We start from the raw sequence: 26,710 nt of genomic DNA, 5'->3' as shown, positions 1-26,710 counted from the left end.
CCCTGTTAGCCAAGTTTATAGGAATTGTGAAGTTGAGATCTTAGGAAATAAGTTTTGTGCCGACTTGATACCTTTCAAGTTGGGGGAGTTTGATGTTATTTTAGGGATGGATTGGTTATCGAAGCATAATGCACAGATAGATTGTCGTAGTAAAAAGGTGATGTTAAAAACACCGAATGAGAAGACGATAGTATTTCGAGGGCAGAAACAGGTAAAGAAGTTTTTGACTATGATTCAAACGAAGAGATTGTTGCGTCAAGGTTGTGAAGCTTATATAGCATATGTAACCGATCAGAGTCAAGAACTTGTGAAGCTTGAGGATATTCCTGTAGTAAACAAGTTTCCAGATGTATTTCCAGATGAGTTACCCGGATTACCTCCAGATAGAGAAATTGAATTTGCAATAGATTTAGCACCTGGAACCGAACCAGTATCTAAAGCCCCATATAGGATGGCACCGGTAGAAATGAAGGAATTGGCAACCCAGTTACAAGATTTGTTAGAGAAGGGAGTGATTAGACCCAGTGTATCCCCGTGGGGAGCACCGGTGTGGTTTGTGAAGAAGAAGGATGGTAGTATGCGGTTGTGTATTGATTATCGGGAACTTAATAAGTTAACTATTAAGAATAGATATCCATTACCCCGTATAGATGATTTATTTGATCAATTGAAGGGAGCGAGATGTTTTTCGAAGATTGATTTAAGATCGGGATACCATCAGCTAAAGATTAAACAAGAAGATATACCTAAAACAGCTTTTAGAACCCGATATGGCCACTATGAGTTCTTAGTGATGGCCTTTGGATTAACCAATGCCCCCGCAGCTTTTATGAATTTAATGAATAGAGTCTTTAAACCATCTTTGGATAAATTTGTGATTGTATTCATAGATGATATTTTGATTTATTCCAAAACCACTGAGGATCATGCAACCCACTTAAGGATGGCTTTAGAGACCTTGAGAAGAGAGAAGTTGTATGCTAAGTTTTCAAAGTGTGAATTCTGGTTACAAGAGGTTCAATTTCTAGGTCATATAGTCAGTAAAGAAGGAATAAAAGTAGATCCCTCCAAGATTGAGGCAATTATGAATTGGGAAAGGCCAAGGACACCAACAGAAGTTAGAAGTTTCATGGGTTTGGCAGGTTATTATAGAAGATTTGTTCAAGATTTTTCAAGGATTGCTGTACCAATGACGAGGCTTACCCGGAAAGAAGAAAAGTTTGTGTGGACTGAAAAGTGTGAAGAAAGTTTCCAGGAATTGAAGAAAAGGTTAATATCAGCCCCAGTATTATCACTTCCAGATGAACAGGGAAATTTTGTAATTTATAGTGACGCTTCTCATAAGGGATTGGGTTGTGTGTTGATGCAACATGACAAAGTCATTGCTTATGCATCCAGACAACTCAAACCCCATGAGCAGAAGTATCCTACACATGATTTAGAACTAGCAGCCATAGTGTTTGTATTGAAGATTTGGAGACATTATTTATATGGAGAAAAGTGTGAAATCTACACTGATCATAAGAGTCTGAAGTATATCTTTACACAGAAAGAGCTTAATATGAGGCAGAGAAGGTGGTTAGAATTGATAAAGGATTATGATTGCACCATCAATTATCACCCTGGAAAGGCAAATGTAGTGGCAGATGCTTTGAGCAGGAAAGAAAGACTGAATGTGTTGACGTTACCCAAGGAAATATATAAAGAATTCGAAAAGCTGGAAATAGAAGTTAGAGTGAGTGAACCCTCAGAAGCTGGATTATATACAATGATTTTTCAACCAGAGTTACTAGAAAAGATAAGGAAATGTCAAGAGACTGTATTGGAACAGGATGTTAATAATTTAGTTGGGGAAGAGCTTTGTACCCAGAAAGATGATCAGGGTATTCTAAGATTTTCTTCTAGAATATGGATTCCACCAGTACAGGAGTTGAAAGATGAAGTTTTAAGTGAAGCACATAGTTCCGCTTATTCAATTCACCCCGGGAGCACTAGGATGTATAGAGATTTGAAGGAGAATTATTGGTGGCCCGATATGAAGAAAGAGATTGCAGAGTGGGTAAATAAATGTTATACGTGTCAAAGAGTGAAGGCAGAACACCAGCGACCGAGTGGATTGTTACAACCCCTAGAAATTCCAGAATGGAAATGGGAGCATATTGCGATGGATTTTATAGTTGGATTACCTAGAACGAGGGCAAATCACGATGCCATATGGGTTATTGTAGATAGACTAACTAAGTCAGCTCATTTCCTTCCCATTAACGAAAGATTCTCATTAGACAAGTTAGTCCATATGTATCTAAAGGAGATCGTCGTTCGTCACGGAGTTCCAGTCTCCATTGTATCCGATCGAGATCCACGATTCAATTCGAGATTCTGGAAGAGCTTTCAGGAATGCTTGGGCACCAGATTGAATATGAGCACTGCTTATCATCCACAAACTGATGGTCAGAGCGAAAGAACTATTCAAACGATCGAGGATATGTTACGTGTTTGTGCCATCGATTTTAAAGGCAATTGGGACGGACATCTACCGTTAGTGGAATTCTCATACAACAACAGTTATCATGCAAGTATTGGAATGCCTCCTTATGAAGCTCTTTATGGACGTAAATGTCGCTCACCCGTATGCTGGGATGAAGTAGGAGAACGCAAACTACTTGGGCCAGAACTAGTTCAGCAGACGAAGGAAGTTATTGAAACCATTCAAAAGAGACTGATTGCAGCACAGAATCGTCAGAGAAAGTACGCGGATCAAGCCAGGAAGGATATGGAATTTGAAGAAGGAGAACCTGTATTACTGAAGATTTCGCCATGGAAAGGACTATCCCGAATTGGCCAGAAAGGAAAGCTAAGTCCCAGATACGTCGGACCATTCGAGATCTTGAGGCGCGTTGGTAAAGTGGCTTATGAATTAGCGTTACCCCCCACATATGGAGCATATTCATAACGTCTTTCATGTGTCAATGCTTAAGAAGTACCATCCAGATTCTAGGCATGTGATAGAATACGAGCCAGTAGAACTTCAGGCAGATTTATCTTATGTGGAGAATCCAATAGAGATTCTAGATAGGAAAGAGAAAGTGTTAAGGAATAAAGTGGTGAAAATAGTGAGAGTATTGTGGAGAAACCCAAAAGTTGAAGAGTCAACTTGGGAGTTGGAAAGTGATATGTGTGAGAAATATCCTCACTTGTTTTCTTAGCAGATTCTGAGGACAGAATCCTTTTAAGGGGGGAAGGATGTAATATCCGGGATTTCGACATGTATATATTTATGTCAGTATGCGAATATTTTGTGAATATTATGTGAATTAATTGTGGATTATATGTTAAGTGACTTGCTGTATGATTGTCTATGCATGTTATGACTTGTTAAATCATAATTTTTATATGATCAGATTAAAATATGGAGAATTTAGGCACTCATTTGGCAAATTATGGATTACTATATGATTTGATATTTGATTTAAGGATTTAATTAAGTATATTATAAATATTATTATTAAATTGATTTTAAACCCGCTTACTCGATAATTAAACCCCGGGGGGGCTTCCGGGAAAATTTCGCTGGTTTGTTATTTGAGACATTCTGAACCACTTTCGTGTTTTAACTTTTATAATCTGGTGTACGGATTTACGTGAAAGAGTTTCGGAACGATTTTATGAATATTTTATTATTATCGATAAACGTGTACGCCGGATATTTCTAACCCCAAATTATTTTGACTAAAGCATTATATTTCTCGTACTTCGTGCCATACAAAGCTCGGAGCCCCATACGTTTCTCGTAATGCGTGTATTTGATAATTATCTTTAAAAGTTGGTCCCGAACGGATCAGTTTTATTAATACTTAATGATTAAGAAGTGTATTTTATGTCCGGTATGATCCAAATGGGGGCCAGTTATTCGTAATTATAAATAGGATAATTATTAGTTCATTTTTCATAATTATCATTTCAATACACGAGAATCGAGAGAAACTAGTTATTCGTTCTTCGCGTTCTTGAAGTTCAATCGAAGTTTTGAAGGCGTTATCGGACTCAGAATCAAGCATACAAGTAGTCCAGACGAAGGTATCGAGGAGTAGAATCCATATCAAGTCTCAAAAACAGGTAGAGATTCACGGTTAGAAAGTAATTTAAGTTTGAAGATTCGAACTAATTAGGGTTAAATTAGGGCTTTTTGATTTTGATGTGTTTTATGTGATTTGATGCTTCCATGTTGTAGATAATCTTCTCCTGATCATTTTGGTATATCATATGCATGATTTGGAGCTCAATAACATGCTCAAAATTAAGGTTAATCTTCGAATTTCAATTTTAGGGTTCTTGGACGCGATGAATGTTTTCAATTCAAATTGGGCGTTTCTTATTTACTGAATATGAGTTGATTTTGAAGCCATAAGCTTGTTCAGGAGGTCGAGTAGAGTCATATTGTGTGGTTAATTGTCGTGTGGGCTACCGTTTTAAGCCTCACCGGACTCTGGAAGGTAACTCGCCGCCGGCGAGCTTTATCTTCAATTTCCGGCCAGCACAGCCATCTATGGGTGGTTCTGATCATACAAACGGCTTCCTGGTCGCGTGAATCTCTTATCTGCACTTTCTGGTGACCGTTCGAGGCCCAGAACGCCGCCTCCGGCGATTTAAGGGTGGCCGGCGGCATAACTGCAGTTAGGTCACCCATCTTTTGAAGGTGGTGAAGTGGCTGCACTGTAGTTTCGTTTCTAGCACTTCAAACCTTAAAGTTTCAAAACCTTGCAGTTTAAACCCTGAGGTTTCAAAAACTTTTAAAAACAGTTTTATTTAATTTATTTTAATTTCGAAAATCATTTATTTATTTTCAAAAATAGTTTTTAATTATTTCTTTATTCAAAAACAAATCTAATTTAATTTATTAATTAACTTTAATTAGTAATTAATTATTATAATTAGTCAATTAATTTAAATATTAATTGATTAATTGTTTTAATTATTTATTAATTGATTTTAATTGATTTATTAATTAGATTTAATTGTTTGAAATGTTTTAAAAATCCAGAAAAATAGTTTCAAGCTTTAGAAAATTATTCTAAAATATGTTGAAGGTTTGTTAATCGATTTCAAGTGATTTCGAACCTTATTTCGAGTATTTGGACTTGTTTATTCAATTATAACTTGATTCTTTTACCCGTTTTTATTCCGAAAAATGTTTGAAAATTCATAACAAATGCCAGAAAAATCATTTTAACCCCAACCCTTTTCTGAAAAGCTATTTCATTGATTCTCTTATGTGTTAGGTGCTATATGTTACTTGATTGAGATGTGAAATGCTTATGTGAACGTTATATGACTGTTTTAATCGTATCTTTTGAACCATAAGTCGGATTTAAGTGAAACGAAGGGTAGATAGAAGCTTGTTTCGATTATGAAACAAATAGAATGATATAAGATTGAGTATTGATAGATGAATATGGTGATTGTCAGAGAAGGACAGGCTTAGAAAAGGAAAGCAGGTAGTGTTGGAGTGATTCTGTTTAGTGAAAGCTATAGAGAGAAGTAAAGCTTCTGAATAAGGCAAGTGCTCTATTCTCAACTTGTACTTCTGCAAACTTCTTGAGTTACTGTTCTGCATATAATGTCGTTGTTCTGGATAGATTTGAAAGTACATCTGTTGATATATTGTGCTATTGATCCTGATTATTGATAAACCTTATTCAACCCTCTTGACACCTGAATTACAAGCTGAACCTTGACTTTGATTTCAATTGAACTTGTACCTATTTCTTTGAGACTTGGAAACACAGATCATTTGCTTTGATATCCTGCCATCCTTGCATGATCAAACAGTACTCTTTTGGAACAATGTCTATATGTTACAATACTTCACCAAATTATACAATGTCTTACCAAATACCTATATTACTCTTTTGAAGAATGTTCACACATATACACCCTAACACTTGAAATTCCTACAAGTTAAACATATTTGAAACCTCAAGCTATTCTCACTGACATTGCTCTCTATACAAAACCTCAGATTAGCTTCACTGTATACTTGATCTTCCTTTCAACCTCAAGACATTCTTCAAACATATTGTGAGGATACTTGAACCCATTTCTGAATTGTCCTTTGATCCTGATATGTATTGCCCCACTAATTATCATGGTTCTGATTTGTCGATTATGATTCTGTTTTGGTAATATTACTTCTGTTCCAATGGTATTGATTCTGATTTGTTAAGATATTGTTGATTTCATTATATTGTTAAAGAATTGGATGGTTTTATAAATGTGGACCAGATTCGTGGTCAGACCAGATTCGTGGTCATTAGGCCAATGTGTGCCTTGGATCCAGTGATAGAGCTTGGTATGTACCTAGCTCGGGGTTAGTGCGTGACTGATCAGCAGCCTAACCTTGGTTTTTAATAAAAATATGAATATCCAATTCTAATCACTGCTTTAAAAGAGATTTGATATCCTGATTCATTCTTATTGATAATTGTTGAACTTCAGTTTATGGTTTATATTGCTTGCTGAGCTGTAAGCTCACTCTTGCGATTCCTTATGTTCTTTTCCAGTGAAGAAAGAGACTACGGTTAGCGAGGACCCACAGGCTAGCCATCAAGCTAAGGTATCAGGATGAGTGTTGTGAAGCCTTGCTAGGAGTTGCTGATAGTATAAACTTTTGAGTATCGTTGTGTGTAAGCACTACGTTTTACGTTTGTAAGTTGTAAGATGATAATCGGGATTCGAGGTATTGTAATATAACTTAAGTTGTGGCTTGTTTCATACTATAACCTGAAGCGATCCGTGGATGTTTAGGGTCAATGCATATATTATTATTGTTTACAGGTTTATATTGTTGTGTGACCCCCAAGTCTATGACCCGGATTTGGAGGGCGTCACATAATTTGATGGAATTGTTTGATATGAAAGGAGATCTTCTATGATATGTAAAATAAAGTATGTCAAAACCAATCACTATTGTTTGATAAGTTCAATTTCAATCAAGCACATTAGGGTTCGTTTGGTTAGACTGACAGTACAGGTTAGAATGAAAAATCGGGTCGAGATGTTATAGGGTTGAGGTATCATTTTTAATATCATGTGTTTGATTAAGTGCTGGAATGAGCATATCTAATTTAAATATTTTTAAGTGATTGATTATAATTAATTTAAAAATATTCTTAAAATAAATTTTTTTATATATCTTCGAGTCATCAACTTCATTTGGTACTAATAATTTAAATTTAATGACATAAATAAAAATAAAAAATAAGACAAACAAAGTTGATTCCTCAAATCTATGTTTCATACTCACCTCTTCCCTTCCGTTGGGTATGAAAATCTAATACCTTGTAGGTTTGAGGTATGGGTTTGAAGGAAAAAAAAATCCAACCAAATACCAGGTATGGGTTTTGAATAAATAAAATCATACCTGATACCAGAAAGGCGCGAACCAAATGACCCCTATGAGATTTTTATATTGTTTATATTAAATCAGTTGGGATAAAATTAAGATAAAGATTTATGAATATTGTATAATTTTAGTAATTGTTTGTTTGGATAATGTTATACTCTCCTTTCTTAAATGTTTTATTTTATTTGTCTTTTTTATTGTTTAATTGATCAAATTTTGGCCAAATATTGTACATAAAATATAAATAGAGATCTAGTATAATTTCTGTGACTATAAAGTACATTTTATCTACTTAAAGATGTATTTTTTAAATCTTTTAAATTATAAAAGGTTAAAGAATAAATAGTAGTCCAAATTCGGTCAATTTGACCAAAAAAAATCAAATTGGACAAAAAATTCAGCACAATGTGGCTTACTCTTTTCATCTAACTCATTTCTTTACGGTTTTTTTTAACTGAATGACACATATTTTAAAGTGAATATAAAATATAATTCATAATTTTTAAAAATAATTCCAAATAAAAATTTAAATATCAAATTTTTATTCCGAAAAAAAAATCAAAATAGTTTGTGATACTATACAACGATATTAGAATGCGTTTCAAATCCTTAGTTCCAAGTGTAAACAATCAAATGAATTGAAGCCGTATCAGTTATTAATAATGAATTAAAAAAATAAATCTTTTAGTTTCAAAACAAATAAAAATAAATGTGTTAAATATCATTTGAACGATCAAATAGACCATTATTAAAGAAAATTATGAAAAAATGAATTTTTTATAAAAGTATGTCTTACCACTTTGAATTTTACATCAACGGATATTCCCAATGATACTGGTGTGACTCGATTAAAATCTTTTCATGCGTGTCAAATGTAGTAAAAGTAAGAGTATCGTTCAGCACTAGAGATTAAGGGCTCATTTAACTTATATTTTGTTATAGAAAATAATTGGATTTTGTTTTTAATAGTCTGATGATTAACTAAGAATTAAAACAAGCAAATTTATTTGTAAACAAGTAGAGAAATATGTTGGAAAGTACGAAAGTCCGTCACTTAATCCATTAAACAACTTCTAATTGAGCTGTATCTGAATGAATTGCTAAGTGTAAAGGCCTTGACAAAGGACTAAGAAACTTCCAGAAAGGTTGGAATTTCACTACTCCTATCAAACAAAAATTGCATGGCCACTTGAAAGAATCTTGGATCAGGACTACAATGCTCTCAAGACGGTGTACATGAAGCTGGACAACAGGACCTCATATTCACAAGGAGTCAAAAGTGAAATTCTCAAAAAGATTGAAGATATAAGAAAGAAATGGAATGAACCTTCTGATCTCCCTTTGAGGTTGTCTCTTCCTAATACTGGTAGATGCATTCATAATCATCCCTCAAGATTAATGACTTTCAGAGATGATCAAGGTATCAAGAGATTTTTCAGACTGAAAGATCATGCAAGAAATGTAGATGTGGATATCTTGAGGGCTATGCAGAAAAAGCTTGATACCAAGATCACAGAAAAAGCCAAATTCATTGAAGATCTAGAGAGGGTGATAAACAAGAAACTGGCCAGACAAAAGAAAAACCAACCATGAAAATCTGCTCAGTCTAGAGGAGCAAAAATCCAGTCATTGTAAAACTCTTATCTTTCAGTAATTAAAATTTCCTTCTTAATGCAAAGATATTTGTTTTCTCTTTTATGTGATTTGTAATCATCAAGCACCTCAAATTTATATCTGAAATTTCTACAAATATAAATAGGGGGAGATTGTTAGGAATATGTGATGCTTGATGATACAAAATGTTTTTGTTCATACTTAGAATAAAATTGCATGTAGCTAATCAATTGATAGCATGCTAAGGCAGTATCGATTGATCAGATAAACCCATCAACGGATGATGAGGTGCTGTAACAAAGCTGGAGTATCTTAACAATTGATGTAATGTTATGAATACTTCTAGATTAGCAGTTGATCTATCAATGGATGTGTAGATAGGGTGACATAATTGTAAATATGTGAAGTCATGTAATCTATCCAAGTGAAGTGAAGATCGATCGCTATTTTTGAAGTATCAATGGCTAATTTAAGGGAGCTTATCAATCGCTGCATCAACACCATCAATCTATAATTCAAGGAAGACTGTCAATCGCTCATTCTGAACCACTTATCAATTGATAGTTCAAGAATATTATCAATCGATAATATTAGCAATTGACAATCAGCAATTGACAGCTACAAGTCAAGTAAAGGACAAAGAGCACATGGGTTGATGTGACAGATGCTGCACCAGCTTTGGAAGCTAAACCAAAAGCAGTTTAGTCAAATATTGAGAACCTCGAAGCCTACCATTTCTGGCAAAGCAACAAGAATTTTAAGCTGCCAAATGCTGTATCAAGTCCAAGAAATTCTATATTTGTATTAGCTAGAAATTGAGTTGGAAAATACTTTTACAAACTAGTTTTGTTTGTAGTAGTATATATTCACTTTGCAATTTACATTTCAAAGTATCAAAACACCAAGAACTGAAGAGCAAAGCACTAGAGAAAGTTAGCAAGAAATTGTAAGCTTTTGATCTTCATTCTTCTGTAAGCAGCCAAGTATTTTTACTTGGAAGGTTCTTAATATAAAAATCTCTCAGGTGGATCAAACAATCCACCTGAAATTTTTAAGATCCTTGTTCTTTAAATTTCTGTTTTAGTTTCCATGTTTTCTTGTAGTTTGAATATAATCTGTTGTGCAGGAATTTATTGAAATTTTTGTAGATTGTATTCAACCCCCCCTTCTACAATCTAACTTATTGTTTGCATTGTCTAAATAACAATAACTTTAAATCTCGTTGTTAGGTTTTAATAGATACTCGTAGAGAGCTTGTTACGATCACATAGAGATAAATTCTGTTATTCATATAACTCCATGACCGCGTAGACATGCTAAAACGAATTACACACGAATACTTAATTAGATTTCTGAAAATTAAATTGGTATAGACATATGTTAGTTTATTTATAGGAATTATATCATAGAGATTTCGAGAGAAACTTGTGACCATTGAATTCTAACTAGTAAATTGTAATTTGCTACAACATATCGTGACTCTTTTATCGATATTCTTGTGTTAGGGGAAAGTAATTATCCTGACTTATCTTCTCATATTTGAAACTCGTTAATCTCTTGCTATTATAATTGTAGTTGGTTAATTTAGTCTTTATTATAATACAGTTTAGTATAAAAAACCATCAAACAATTATGTGTTCGATAACCAAAGTGTCGGAATTTTAATTACGATTAATACATATAAATATTCCTTGAGGAATGATATCTAGTATTTATTACTATATTGCTTGTTTGCGATTGTGTACACTTGCACATCTAGATTTTACCGCAACACACACACATATTACAAACTAAGTTTAGATTAATGTGTGTGTAGTAATATGCATGGCACTAAGTCATTCACCACAAGGATGGTGTAAAATTATGAGAACACAAATCACATATTTATAGGCTTTGAACAAAGTCACCATAGTTAAACAATTGATCTCAAGATTCTCCAATATGCTATATGTATAAATGCATTGTGTAATTAGTTTATTTTTTAAGACAAAGCGACTATATAGGCACTTGGCGCCCTAAATTGCTACCAAGGCGTCAATTGCACCTATTCAGGGCGCCAACATCATAGACGCCACTTACCCATATAGGGGGTTTAACAGCTGCATTATGTCCTTTCAGACGCTACCAACTCCCTTACTCTCCACAACAGGCAACATACATAAATAATAGGAGCGCAACAGGGTGGAAGCGCGACTTGCATATATAGTCCTAGGAGCTTAACCAAGATAAGACGCGACTTAGCTAGGCCGTCATTTAGAGCATCAAGTGGCGCTCATACATTAAGCACAAGGAGCGGGAAACACGCGCTAGTTCCCGGCTGTCTTACAATATATTTCAGTGTTAATATATGGATACACAGCGTCACATGCTTTTAGAATATATGGCAAAGTGATATTATAATTGCTTTAACCTTTGCTTCTTTTTACGTGGTTTAAATTAATTATAGTATTTTACATAATCATTGACAAATATATATAACCAGGGACGTATTCAGGAATTCAAAGTCATGGGGGCAAAGATTAAAGCAGGGGAGTTCGTTTCGTTTGTAAAAAGAGATTAAAGCGAAGAGGGCATGAGCAATGTTTGATCTTTCTGATTCGTATGCTGTCTGTTACTATTACTTTTGGTGTATCTCACTGTGGAAGAGCTGGGTTGAGCTTTAGAGCTTTACTTAAAAAAAATGTAGGATCCAGGAGTCGAACTGTGGCTATCTCCAAAATAAATTGCTGTTCCAACCATGGGGGCAAGACAATAACTAGGAAAATATTTATAATACAACGTACTTATACTAGAAATTCTACTGGAGGCAAGTGCCTCAACTGCCCAGTGTAAATACGTCGCTGTATATAACTAATATTTGGCTAAATATATGAATTTATAGATTTATATTGAAATGATGTGTAAGACATTTATATTTCTATAAATTATTAGTTATTCATATCGTTAACATTACAACTTATGTGATATATATATTATGTTTTATTAAATAATATAATAGAATATGGAACTAGAATATGAATCTTGAGTTATAACTGAAATATCGGAAAGTTTATCAAAATAACATTTTTATGAAAGTTAACAAAATTCATAATTACATATAAGAAATAAAATAATTAAAATATTTTGTACAAAAGATAATATACCCAACATTTAAATAAGTATTGAATGATAAAAAATAAAATGACAAACTTATTTATCTAATTTAATAATTTAATGAGCACGGTGGATATCCAAAGAGTTTATATTTTGTGGTCTCGGGTCTCATCTATACTATACTATAATAAGCCAACATGGGTATAATTTGTAGTCGTACAAAATTTTGGTATGGTCATGTCCGTTATAACTAGAAGTCTCTAGAGTCCAACATGTAGAGTTCTCTTGTCTTACATCATTAAACAGTTTTATAAAGTTTAAATTACAAACACATGTGATGTACTACAAGATAAACACTCCATCATTATTTTTTCAAATATAATTTATATTTAGTTAAAAAATAAAAAAGATTTTATTATTTATACTAATAATTACAATACAAAAAAATATTGTTAAAGCTAAATTTATAAGAGTGAATATAATTGAATAAAACTTCAATTCATCAATATTAAAACACTAATAAAATGACATTTCAATTTAAATTATATATAATAAATTCAAAATTATATAGTCGCCCGTGCTTGCACGGGTTTAAGGCTAGTATTTGTTAAAAATGGAAAAATAGTTAAATGGAAAACCGTATAATCGAAGGGAGGAGACTGTGGGGTAGTGTATAATTTAATCGTACATGTATAGAAAAAGGGGGTAATGTAATGACTGGTGTGGCTAGTGCTACTGGTATCACATCAAGCTCAGCTAGTAGAAGAAGCAGCAGCTGCAGCTTCATCCCAAATCAAAACATATTATCCCAACCCCATCCTCCTTCTCTCTTGCCCATTCCATTCCGCCTCTTTCGTCCGCTAGGTTTCTTTTTCAACTCTATTTCTCTTTATTGTATTCATCTTTAATCGTTTTGACCACTTTATTGCTTATGCGAAAGTAATTGTGTTTTGTTAGTTATAATTAAATCTATTATCATAGTTGATGTTAATTGCCTTGGATGTAGAAGATTGTTTGGGGACTACATCTATTTGTAATTTGATTTCATAGCTTTACTAATTTGTAATCACAATCTATTATCGTAGTTGATGTTAGTTGTCTTGTTTTGGGACTTGATTATGTGTAATCCAGTTAGTGAAATGCCAGGAACCCCGAATGCTTAGTTGTCGACAATTGATTAAATATTTCCTACTTTATTTACTCCAGCACAGCTAGTAGTTTACTCTTATTATGTCACGATTACAAATGTGGATATCTATATATTTATAAATCTTGTTTTTCATTTAGATCATGACTTCACCGTATTACTATTACTAAGAACACCTATCACTACATTTTGGCAGCACTGGATGATATAACACAATCTCAAAACAAGTAACCAAGAATGACAAACTTGTAATTTGTTTTACTGCAGTTGCAAGAATGGATGGGTGTGGAGGTTCAACCTTGTTCCCGTTGCACCGCTGTAAAACGATACATCTGGTTCGTGTTTCATTTAATTTCAGTTATTATATTGAGATACCTGTTGTCTTAGGTGCTTGATGGTGACTATCTAAGCTCGACAATGCTCCCTGTTCATGAAAATTGCCAACATTTAATGTGTTGCATCCTGAATTCAGGTCAGGCATGCACAAGGCATTCACAATGTAGAAGGAGATAAGAACTATAAAGCATATATGTCGCCTGAATATTATGATGCGCACCTTACACAACTAGGTTGGCAGCAGGTCAGAAATTACTAATGTATAAGTTTGTATGTGGTTCAATAAAAATTTCAATCATCAAGCAAGTATTGTGTTGCCATGTTCTTGAACGCGTGCCATCGTAGCAGGTAGATAACTTGCGTAAACATGTTCATGCATGTGAGCTGCTCAAGAAGGTTGAATTGGTCATAACTTCTCCGTTGTTAAGGTAATTGTGCTGGTATTCTTTAATTTACTTCTAATTCTTCTTACTGACAGGTTCTCACGTTATACCCACCAATATCATTGCTCCTTTGCTGAATTTTAATTTTCGGACCTTGTTGTGAGGGGACACCTTTTATTAGCTTTACTTGACATATGTCGATTTATATTTATAACTAAGGTCCGTTTCCCGTTTCGGGTTACCATTAATCTGATTAGGCATCTTCCCTTGATCATTTGCTTAACAAAAAGGGGTGGTTGTTTCATCGGATATTTTTGCAGAAAGTATACATCTGTTTCCAAGGTGTCTAATAATATGCCAACTAATCTGTTCTCTGGTTGTATTATAAGCATTCATAGAAAGTTGACCAGATCCATTCATAGCATAATTAAATCATGTATGACCTTTACGTAATGCTAGTCATAAACCATTATTAGATCCAAGTTTAATCCTGCATAATGGTATTGACTTCAGTAATAGGAATACGTATGTTATCTTACTCTCATGTTTTCCCCTTGTCATTAAAGTACTTCTAACCAGCTGGTTGATATATGTTTCAGGGTCGATTGCATAGTTATTATCCATCTCAAAAAATACAGGACTCAATTTGTCCATAATTAGTGGGACATCAAATGATAGGGCACCAAAAGAATTCCGCTGGAATGCACGGGATGTTTAGATGAGATCAATTTGTTGATAAGGCATCCTTTAATTTTTACATTTAACTGTCTGGTTTATCGAGTATAGATTATCAGGTCTCAATTTTGACAGTTACAATTCAACCTTGGAGGCAGCATACATGTTGCACTTAACATCAATTGCACTATGAGAAGAGCTTTAGCATTTGCTATGTGGAATAATTCGTATAGTGAACATTTTAGATGAAGATGATAGTGATGTACGATGTAAAAAATACGAGACCCGGTTTCTTATATATTAATGTACGAATTGTATCTGATCTTCTGATACACATTGTTTGTTTGTTGATGCTGTTATTCATATCATTATGCTGTTTTTTTTTCATTTTAAAATAAACATCTCAGTTTGAGTTGGATTACCAAAATACCAGGACTATGCAAACAGCTGTTGGAGTATTTGGTGGAGAGGGTTACACAGATAGGATGGATGTGATACCTCTTATGGCAGCTAATGCAGGAAATAGTAACCGTCCTGCAATTTCAAGTTTGAACTGTCCACCTATTATTGCAGTAGAACTTTGCCGTGAACATTTGGTAAGTGTAATTTTGCTGTGCATCCATATCTCTAATATGTTGATTCGTGAGTTTGTCTAGTGTATGTAGTATCAGAATTTCTATAATTCCAATGTGCCAGAGTCGAGGAAACCTATAAAGTTGAATTGATAATATGTTCAACTGTGGGCAACATTAAAACCTTACTATCCATAAAATTTTCACAATACCTGAAAAGATGTAGGGAATCAAGTCACTAATTAAAGCTTCTGCAGGAAGCAATGTGCATGAAAGCTAGAAATTTGATAGTATAAAGAGTTGGAAATCTTTGGGCGGTATATAATCTTCCGTGTATTGGTGTTAGGCCTTGTGACAGTCTCTTGAACAGCTCAAAGCATAAAAGTCCAAAATTCATGCAGCTTCAATCCATAAATATGTATATATATATATATAGGCAAGTTCTCAAATACAAACTAAGTTAGTGTACAAACTACAAACCTTAATCTCAGCCATTGGATGAATCTAATCCAATGACCCCCTAGAAGTCATCACGCATCAATTAATATACACCCTCCAACACATGATCCACGGAATCCCCTCCATTTTTAGTTTGAATTTTCCCGTCAATAGGTGAACTTTTTTTTGAAATCCGACTTCACTGTATTTTTCTTCATCTCCCAGCAATCAATTTCCATACATATGTGCTATATTTCGAAGTGATTTAGAATTTTTTTAATTTTAATTTGTAGTTTGTACTCTAAAAAGGTTTGTACTAGAGTAAGACCATATGTATAAAAGTTCAATAGAGACCACTTTTCCATCGGAGATCGTGGAGACCATGCATGTTCAGTGTGGAAAACATTATAAAATATATTATCTTGTAAGACATATGTTAGGAACATCACTATTTCATTAAATATCTTGATAAATATGTAAGTTTTGCAAGCAAATATTGCAAAATATATTGTTCTGCTTTGCAACTTACAAAATATGTTCTACTCATAGAGCATACATGATTTTTAATGAAATAGTGATATTTAGATAATATATTTAGTGAAAGAATACATTTCGCAATATTCTAATAAAAAACTCATATGGTCTCCAATGAAAAACGTTCTCCATAGAACTTTTGTCACATATATATATGTATGTATATAGGGGGCTTCTCAGTGGGTAACCAGTATAATTAGTAACTGAGTAACTTTCAATCTCAGCCTTTAGATTATTATATACACATAACTTATGTGTTACGCGTGGTACAGGATCTCACCAAATGATAGTTATCCTTTGTCATACGTGCACACACAACATTTATAACTGCTTTTTATACGTGCCAGAAGTGTTTTTCCTACTAATTGTGTTCTATTTTAGGTTTCATAATTTTTTCTAGTGTTCTGTAAATTTTATATTATTTAGTTTACAATTTATTTTATATATGTACTATATTTTATGTTATGTATTTTGTGTATTTTTTATTCCAATGTTATTATGTATTTTATAAATAGGTTATACATACAAAAATTGATATTAATTAAAAATTATGTGAATTTTTTTTGTAAATCTAAACTCGAAAATTTGTTTAAAGAATTTCTTTTCAGTGTTACGTATTTTTTATAAAAATATGTGTACTGTATTTTAATGTTATGTATGTTGTATAAAAATATGTGAACTGTATTTTAATGTCACGTATGTTGTATAAAAATATGTTTATTATATTTTAATGTTATGTACCATGTATAAGAATATATGTATTGTATTGTGTATTTTAAATATGTGTACTGTATTTTAATGTTATGTATGTTGTATAAAAATATGTGTACTGTATTTTAATATCACGTATGTTGTATAAAAATATGTTTATTATATTTTAATGTTATGTGCCATGTATAAGAATATATGTATTGTATTGTGTATTTTAAATGTGTACTGTATTTTAAATATGTGTACTGTATTTTAATGTTATGTATGTTGTATAAAAATATGTGTACTGTATTTTAATGGGGTTAATTATCAAGTTGGTCACTGAAGTGGGCTTAATGTATCAAGTTGGTCACTAAACTCAAGACGGTATCAAGATGGTCACTAAAGTCACCATAAATATCAAACAAGTACCTTGAAATATTAGTTCAAGTAGTAAAAATATTATTTATAAAGTTTTACACATTATTTTTAAATGCTACCACAACCAACTAAAATGTTATGACTTCTAGTATTTAAAATAATATATTTATATTTTATCAAGTTTATTTATTATTTATATTTTATTATATAGTTATTTTATTTGTTTTAATTAAAAATAAATAATAAATAAACTTGATAAAATCTAAATATATTATCATAAATATTAGAAGTCATAACTTTTTACTTGGTTTTGATAACATTCAAAAATAATGTGTAAAACTTTGTAAATAATTATTTTTACTACTTGAACTTATATTTCATGATACTTGTTTGATATTTATGCCCACTTTAGTTACCATCTTGATACCGTTTTGAGTTCAGTGACCAATTTGATACATTAAACCCACTTCAGTGACCAACTAGATAATTAACCCTATTTTAATGTTATGTATTTTGTTTATATTTTTCTCACATGTTCAGTATTTTATTTATTTAATAATTAAAAAAAAATACACACAAACTGAATATACTGAATTGAAAGTGCAAATGCAACATAAAGCCATAAAAATAAACTATCAAAAAATTATGAACATCAAAATAAAAAAAATCAGAATATAGAATTTTGTAAAAAAATGCCGCATAAAAATATTTGAATATATTTTTTTGAGTACTTAAATAATAGAGAAGAAAAATAAAAGTAGAATACTTTTAATTCATAAAAAATATTATAAACTGAAACATAAGAATAGAAGTATTTTTTAATAAAATGAATGTGCCTAATGAAGTACATGGATAGATACACAGTATTTGTGAAGTAAAATATAGACGTGGGGAGAATTATGATGGCCCACGTGTTTAACAGTTTTATTGGATACATCTGAGGTACAGTGTAAAAAATTCGATGGTGCGGCTGAACTTGAGTTACCCAGTTACCCAGATTAATAAGTTCCTCATTGAACCATCCCCTATGTATATATGTGCATATGTACATATATATATGTATGCGTATATGTATATGTATGTGTATGTGTGTGTGTGTCTAGCACAAATTACAATAGAGGCAAAATCATGTGCCTCGAGACACGTCTTTCTTCCGAATTAGCTTGTCAGGGTCGAATCTAAGGCACGACAGTGCTGACATCCATCACCGAAACTCACTCGCAGTTATATTCGTGGTATCCTTGGTGCCACTGCATCAGTCCAGACATGTCTCCTCCATTCAAAGGTCAATATTTTCTTGTTTCACCCCGAAACCTTAATTCTTAGCCACACCCCGGTACATATATCGTTGGCCAGACACCCATACATATATTAATGCATTTTTTTCTAGTGCCAAATGAAAAATGATAGTCTATGAAATATATCCCAAAATAGAAATTCCAAAAGCATGTGATACAGTCTAAAATCTAAATTCATAAATACTTGCACAAGTCTATATAAAGAGTTGGTCAGAACCGGAGAGAAAACCAGCCCTGTGTCCGTTAGACATGTGTCAGCCTCTGTTGGCTGGTCAGGTTTCGGACCCGCATGACAGTGCTAACATCCCTCAATGTACCTGAAGCTGGCGCTCCCCAGCAGACGTTGGCATCGGTCCCAGGCGCTATACTGCCGGACCCTTGTGGTTGTGACACATGGTTATTCATGTCCCACCCCAAAATCCTAATCCCCAGCCTATAAATAGACCAGTGAATAGAATATTGTAGGATGCACAATTAATTACACACCTGTACATATATTGATATATTGGATAGTGATCTTTACGCATCATTGATATCATCTACATAAGCCTAAACACTGATTCTCACACTCGAGGTGCTGCAATGCTTTCACCCCTGGAGGCATTCTTTCGTAAGAACCCAACAAGTAACCACACAAGTGTAGTGAGATATGGAGAAGATCGAGAGCCCATCAGATCCAGGCGTTACCATTTGGTGCTAGGTGCAAGGAGATTTGAACCTCGAGCTACCTTCTTGGCACAGGCCATAGGGTTCATCTACACCAGAAAAATCCTTTCTATACCTGGAAAGGGTCCCTTTGCTTAGCCAGCTTACCAAAGCCATATCATATCACTTTCTACTTAGATTCTTGTGCATGTATTCTTGTAGATTCTTACCAACAATTATCAAGTCGCTCTTCTGCCCTCAATATACTACTGTTACTCACAACATATTCTGTACCTCTGTTTTATTCCTTCCTTCCCTTGCATAGCTAGCTCCCTAACAGATTATCATATTTCTGTCTTGCCCTTGCACCTCTTTCTTGAATATATAAATTGTACCAGTGGCTTAGGCTGATTTACTACAGCTATTCGAACTAGTAATTAGTAAATCTAGAAACCCTTGCCTAACATTTGTAAATCCGAAGTGGAACTGCTTGCCTTTAGTTATACAAGAATAATATTGGCCAACTTTGTCACATGTGAGGCGTCCTGGGAGTAACTTTTACGTGTAGATCATCCGTAAATTGCATTTTGCTGGAAAAGTTCTAAGTCTCAGCCTTTCACAAACAATTACAGGGCCCATCTTCTCTCTCTCTCTCTCTCTCTCTCAATTGTATAGCATTAATTAGATTCCTTGTTAGAAAATTTTATGCCATTTACATTTTGAAGCTTGCAATATTTTCTAACACGCAGCTGGTTTTAGGGAGTTCATCCTTGTGACAAAAGACGAAGCGTCAGTGAATATCAATACCTCTTCCCGGCAATTGATTTTTCGTTGGCAAGTATCTAGTTATATCATAATTCAAAGTTGTAGTAAGAACCATTTTCTTCATGGATGAAGGGTTGATGCCAAGTTTATTATGCATGTGACGGTTATTTACTGTTTGGGATAAATTCAGATAGAATCTGATGAGGATTTGTTATGGAAGGCTAATATTAGAGAGACACAACAAGAACTTGCAGAAAGGGGAAGGCAATTTTTTAACTGGTAAGTATACCTTTCTACTTCTTTTTATTTTTTAGAGAATTACTAGTTTATTACGACAGAGATAGAAGCTTCTTTAGGCTCTATTTTGTGTACCCGTGTGTGTTTAATTTTTAAACTTTTTGGTATATTCTATGGGTGTCGTTAGGCTTCAATCTTTTGGGTAGGATTCTTCTCTTCACTTTTGGATAAAGGAAATGGTTTAGTAGGCGGTTTCCAATTTATGGTCCCTCTGTACGAAGGGTTAGGCATGTAGTAATGGACTATATGACTTGTCTATATTGGTTTAAACGCATCTGTCTATCTATCTATCTGTTTGTTTCCGAGTTTATATACTCTATACAAAGTTTTTTATTGGTAACCATAGTTAAACATGCTTGTGCTAGAGCCATAAGTTACCCATGAAACCCATTAAAAATTAATAAAATTTATTAATGTATATATTGTAACTGTTGTAACTATATTTTTCAATCATGTAATAAACTTGTGCTAATACACAAGTAATATTTATTTCTTAATATTTGCGGTTGACCATTCACCCAACCCCTCATTGGCTCATGCATCCGAAAAGGAAGGGTTCCATTCTTATGTTTTAATACCCTTTAACCAAACAAAAGAAGAGTTCAACCTTTTCCGTATCTTTTCCCCAACCCTTCACTGTATAATAGATGAAGGTCGTCATTATCCTTTTCTTTCTTGGCATGAAAACACAAGTAATTAAGATTGTTTCAGACCATGGTAAACTCCGTTGCAAACATTTTCATGAAACTTATTAAATTGTATTTTGCAAACATTTCATAAACATAATTTGTATTTTGCGAAATTTTCAACATCAAACAACGAACAATTTTATGAAAGTTGGCACTTGTGTTCATCATATTTGGAGGTTAGAACTCATTTTACTGAGGAAAAGCAGTTATGAACTTATTATGGTTTTACCTTACTCATTTTAAATGTGTTCAGCTGCCAGCTTAATGAGTGAATTGATATCAATATGACAATCAAAATGTTCTCTCCTATGCCAAAAAGTAGTCTTCCACTGGAAAGCATAAATAACGGAAAACAAAAAATTATTTAATGACTGATAATAACCAATGATTTATGTGTTTATTGTTGCTGGAATTATAGTTAAAAGATAAAATACAAAACGAAGTACGTCATAAGTAAAAACCAAAGTGCGGTTGAAAAAAGGGAAAGGGAAACAATTAGCCTCATACCCTTTGTTGGTGTTTGCTTGATAAAAACTATCATTCTCTTTCCCTCTTTTTGGTTTTAGGTTTACCTAACATCCCTCATAATCCATTCTCCACCACCCACTCGGCACTAGGTATTTCTTTCCCTTTTTTGATTCTTTTATCATTTTCATTTATAATTTATTTTAGAAATCATTAAAAATTAAAAGTAAAAGTAATATGTAAGTATTTTTAAAAATCAAAAATAATTTTAATTTAGTTTTTTTAATTAAATATAATATTGATATAATTTATAAGCCAAGATTTTTAAAAAATTAATGACATTTTTAAATTATAATTTGTATTAAATTATGAAAATATAAATAAACTATATTATCATAAACATAAATATATTTGCTTCTTTTGATATTATTTAAAATCTGAAAAATCAAATATAGAGATAATCATATTATTTTTCTTTCCGTTTCAAGGTCAAAACCAAACAGGTAATACAATTTAGCATCATTCATCTCCTTTCTCTTCGTTTCTCTTTCTGAATTCCATTCCGTTTTCCTGAGTTGAATCAAACGACCCTTTAGTATTGCTCTAGGACAAAAGAGTTGTGTAGCTAACAATACTACACTTGTTATTGTTTTTCATATTTAGTGAAGAAACATAAATACTAATGACATTAAGTTGTGTTCTAAAAATTTTACTCGGTAGACTCAAAATCGGTATGTTCAACTTTGTGTTCATCAAAATTAATGGCCACATTAAATTGTGTTCATCACTGAGCCATCTTTTTCTGGAATATTCTAAAAATTTTATTACAAGTGGTATGTTCTATTCTGTGTTAATTAAAATTTACAGCCATGAAATAGTAGAAAGTCATATCTGGTCAAGATCAAGCCTCTTTTCTCTAACCACAGTAAAAAGTGCTTATAGTTTCCTGCTCAATGCATTTAAGTGGCAGTTTCTGTTTAGGACATTGGGCTAATTAAGAACAAAGCACAAGTGCAGAGCTTAACTGGGGTTTGGAATTAGAATTGGGCTAAAGCTAGCTTTTGATAAATATGCTCGGACTAGTACCAAGCTGTGATAATAAAATCTGTTATAATATGTCCAACCACTCCAGACTCCAGAGCATGCACTTGTGATTTTAACAACATAACATTAATATACGGAATAAACTTAGTGGATTCCTCTTGTCGGCCTATCGAATACAAAGACTACTGTACAAAAAGAGAGATAAATATATAGCTTACATTCTTTTTAAAGTGGATTCCGATGTCTATATTCGTTTAAAAGTTTTACAAGATCAGTTTAACAAATGTTTATCTTATGTACACAGGTTATGGACTCGGAAAGAGAAGGAGATTGCAATTGTTACACACAGCGGATTCTTGTTTCATACACTCAAAGAGTTTGGCAACGACTGTAATCCTTCGATGAGAAAAGAAATATGCAAACAGTAAGGACTTGCTTGGCTTTCCCTAAATTTGTTTACTTGTTAAAGGGTTATTTTTAGTTAAAAATTGTACCTTTTGTGCTTAGAAGTTATTATATGCTTGCATAGTTAAGTTAGTTAAGTTTGATAACATATAAAATTTACGTTATGAACAGTATTAGCAAAAACATTCAAAAAAAGGAGAGTTTAATTTGATGAAAGGAAATGATAAAAAGTGCTGAAGATTGCCTGTTGCCAGCAACTCTGATATTTGTGAAGTCAAAGTGCAAACTTACGGAATAAGTTCCACTACACTATCCAACTTTCTGAAATTAAAATTACAAGTCTCGAAGCTCATTAAGTTTATAACTAACAAACGAATTAGATTGAACTTACTTCCTCCATCCCACCTGTTTGTACATGAATTGAGGGAGGACATGGGCTTCTCAATGGGTCGGGGAAAGTGGGGACCCCAGACGAATGGGGTAAACCCGCCATAATAAAATGGTGAATCATGCGGTGATTGAAAATTAATTCTTTTCCCCGTATATATGTCGGGCGGGTATGGTATTTACGTGACCCCGGGGGAGAGAACCTGTCGTGCCCCGATGTAATCTATACTATATTACTAAAGTTAAACATGCAAAAGTTTGTTTGTTTGAAGTTCGATACACTACATTAGACACGTTTGATCATTTAATTAAATTGATTAGGACCGTTAGATTGAATTTTCTATATTATAAATCACTCGTGTGCGTGTGTATAGGCCACCATTTCATGGAGGTTCTTCTTATATGGATTTTCTTGATACAACATTATAAATTTTATTATGTAATACATATAAAATGTGATTCTAATATAGAATACCACAACTATATATATTATAAATAATTTAAAACTTAAAACTTGAACAAAAATGTTGATTTGTGAAATTGGTTATGGAGTAGAATAATTCTGGATAGTTATTATTCTGTTGTAAAATCATGTTGGAATATTGCATAATTTTTAATGTTTTCTAAATAAAAAAATTGTATAATTTTGATTCACTAATTACAATTTGTAATTATATTTTATAAAAGATATAAAAAGTATATGTATGATGTATATATTTATAGTGGTGTATTACGGAACTTGGGTATGCTATATAGTGCTATCATATATATGTATGTATGTATGTGTATATATATAATATATGTATATGTATATGTAATATCTAAAAAATTTCTACGGAGACCGTGTTTCATCAGAGATTGTGGAGACCATGCAAATTTTTTGACTAAAATATTGAGAAATGTACTCCTTCACCAAATATATATATTTCACCAATTATATTTATATGGAGATCACTATGTCACTGAAAATCATAAAAATCATGTATGTTCAATGACTAAAACATATATTGTAACTTGTAAACCATGTTTTGCAGAACAATATGTTTTGCAATATATTGCTTGTAAGACTTGCATAATTTTCAAGATATCTAATGAAATAGTGATCATTTTAGCATATGTTTTATAAAATAATATATTTTATGATGTTTTCCATGCAGAATATACATGATCACGCAAAATATACATGGTCTCCATAGTCTCCGGTGAATTATGGTCTTCATAAAGCTCAACTCGTATATAAGGAATGCATTTCATATAAAACACTACTGCATAAAAAAAAATAAAGAACGCCGTCATAAAACCTCATTTTTCATCAAATTAATTTGTTAAAACTAGAATCACTAAATTTAAGAACAATCATAACATATCAAAAAATCTAACATTGAATTTCTTTTAGATTTTAAAACTCAAATGTTACTGGATCATGTATAGAATCGGAAATATAATCTTATATACGTTTTTGAGTTGTTAATTCCATCTTTCTATTATTATTATTTGTATTATAAGGTTCATTGTGTTAAAATTAGAATCTAACTCAAATTTTTTGACTAGATTCTATAGTTGATTTTATAGTGTTCTTTTATTGTTTTTTTTTAAGAGTGTTCTTTATAGAGCATAAATGTGTGTGTGTGTGTGTAATATATTCATATTGTGTGTTCATAATATAATATAATTCATGTATCTGTTATACTATATTTTAACAATTATTATTTGAGAAGATCATATGTTATTCATATAGATTGAATCCCGTAACAATATTATATGATTATAAATTTTCAATTATTTAATAGATATTGGGTATGACATTTTTTAATGTTTTTTACTAATACTATATAATATTAGATACTTTCAAATCACATTAGAAATCATAATACGATAATAGTTCCCATTTTCGCAAATATTATGTAGTATATTTAATAATTTATTATTTTATAAAAATAAATGTTTATCATATGTGGCGGGACAGGGAGTTAACAGTCCCAAGGGGGCTAGGGATGGGGATCAGGAATAAATCTCCTTTGGAAATGGGATGGATATGGGGAAAATTTATTATACAATATGGAGCGGCCCGAACCCGCCCCAGTAAAAAGGAAAAGAAGAGTGAAACAGATATGTGCAAGTTGTGAAAATTGACAATGAACATTTTGCTATCTTAGATTTTATAACCACAACCAAGCAGCCAAATAGTTGCGAAACCTTTAGCAAAGCAAACAAAGTTACTTTTGAAATTCATCTCTATCTGCACACATCATTTTATATTGTGCGGTCAACTACATCTTTGAACCGCTTGTTTCAACCATTTCAACCTGTAAAATACAGATTCCACCCAAATTTGAAGTTTGAAACTATTAAAACTCAATATATGTTGGTCAGTTGCTTGCCCTTTTAAGCACTTAATTTTGTGAAGCAATTTCAGTTTAAGTCGTAAAATTATTAACTAGCAATATGCTATCTACTGTCGAGGGAAATGATGCAGTGTTATTGCGAAAAAGTTTTGCACAATATTTTAAACTTCTACAATATTTTGAACAGTTTTGCAAACTGTGAACTTCGTTCTTTGGTGCTGGTGGACAACAGGTGAACTTTTTACGTTTCTGAATCTTTTGACCATATACATTCATTGTCTGGTTGCTTGTAGATTTTTTCTTTTTGCCTAGATGAGTATCCCCTTTTTTATGTTTCACAGCATGATTGGATCAGATTCTTCCACAACTAATTATCCAGGAAAAATTCCTCCTGGGCCAGACGCCAGTGATGTTTGACTGAGTATGTCAAAAAGATGGAACCAACTTCGTGATTTGTATTATGCAATTACGTTGTTTGCACATGGTTACGGTCCCTATTCATGAGTTCATGCTCAGAGAAATCTGAAAGATTACAATCTTTGTTTCTCTGTATTTTTACAACTCAGATCAGTTACCCTGTATGGATTAATATCATAATGTGTGTTGTGAGACATAAGATTTCTAACAGGCATTGATTATTATAAATTTGTCAGCTTCTGTTCCGTGCTCCTATATTTCCTATGAAATCACTGTTCGGATATTGTGGATTAAGATGGTTGGCACAAAGATGGATACATATGCAAGATAATGTTTCGGAACAAATTTTATAATTTACAAAATGGACAAATATTTTTGAAATTCTGTTTATTTGGATAACAACTTTGTAAAAAATATGAAATTGTTATGAATTCTATCATCGGCTATGACTATTAATGTTAATATAACTAGAGTTAAGTTATATGGAGTACATGAAAACATTGGAGTATTGGAGTACAAATCATAATTTTTTAGTTTGATCCTATATAATATCTTTGATTATCCAAATTTTGATATAATCTATCATTTATAAGTTGTGTTGCACATAATTGTCAATTAATCATTAATATCTTTCAACTTTAACAAGTATTAAGATTATTGTTCTGCTTATTAGTTATATTACAGAACA

General features: G+C 32.5%; 1 protein-coding gene across 2 annotated transcripts; it reads left to right on the top strand.

Moving 5' to 3' along the window:
• Window positions 1-12,812: 12,812 nt before the first annotated feature.
• Window positions 12,813-26,275, top strand: LOC108204881 (phosphoglycerate mutase-like protein 1). 2 transcript variants are annotated; one of them, XM_064093002.1, is made up of 11 exons: window positions 12,840-12,973; window positions 13,524-13,591; window positions 13,729-13,836; window positions 13,941-14,020; window positions 14,575-14,955; window positions 15,084-15,246; window positions 19,968-20,042; window positions 20,164-20,252; window positions 22,773-22,892; window positions 25,793-25,837; window positions 25,947-26,275. In XM_064093002.1, coding segments are annotated over exons 5-11 (570 nt in total). In that variant the 5' UTR covers window positions 12,840-12,973; window positions 13,524-13,591; window positions 13,729-13,836; window positions 13,941-14,020; window positions 14,575-14,953; the 3' UTR covers window positions 26,023-26,275. The 2 variants fall into 2 exon arrangements, with proteins under 2 accessions (XP_017230026.1, XP_063949072.1); XM_017374537.2 differs by lacking the exon at window positions 14,575-14,955 and having other exon boundaries at window positions 12,813-12,973.
• Window positions 26,276-26,710: the final 435 nt, after the last annotated feature.

This window comes from Daucus carota, chromosome 1, assembly GCF_001625215.2.
Source record: "Daucus carota subsp. sativus chromosome 1, DH1 v3.0, whole genome shotgun sequence".
Classification (NCBI taxonomy): domain Eukaryota; kingdom Viridiplantae; phylum Streptophyta; class Magnoliopsida; order Apiales; family Apiaceae; genus Daucus; species Daucus carota.
Note: the sequence above shows the minus strand (reverse complement) of the source record. Positions and strands in the feature narration are given on the sequence as shown.

What these genes read in the sequence shown, in the direction of transcription:
- LOC108204881 (XM_017374537.2), top strand. Translation starts at nt 12,823, where the DNA reads ATGACTGGTGTGGCTAGTGCTACTGGTATCACATCAAGCTCAGCTAGT. An exon ending in CCGCCTCTTTCGTCCGCTAG is followed by an intron (nt 12,974 to 13,523) that starts GTTTCTTTTTCA and finishes GTTTTACTGCAG; the next exon opens with TTGCAAGAATGGATGGGTGT. An exon ending in CGGCAATTGATTTTTCGTTG is followed by an intron (nt 20,043 to 20,163) that starts GCAAGTATCTAG and finishes GGATAAATTCAG; the next exon opens with ATAGAATCTGATGAGGATTT.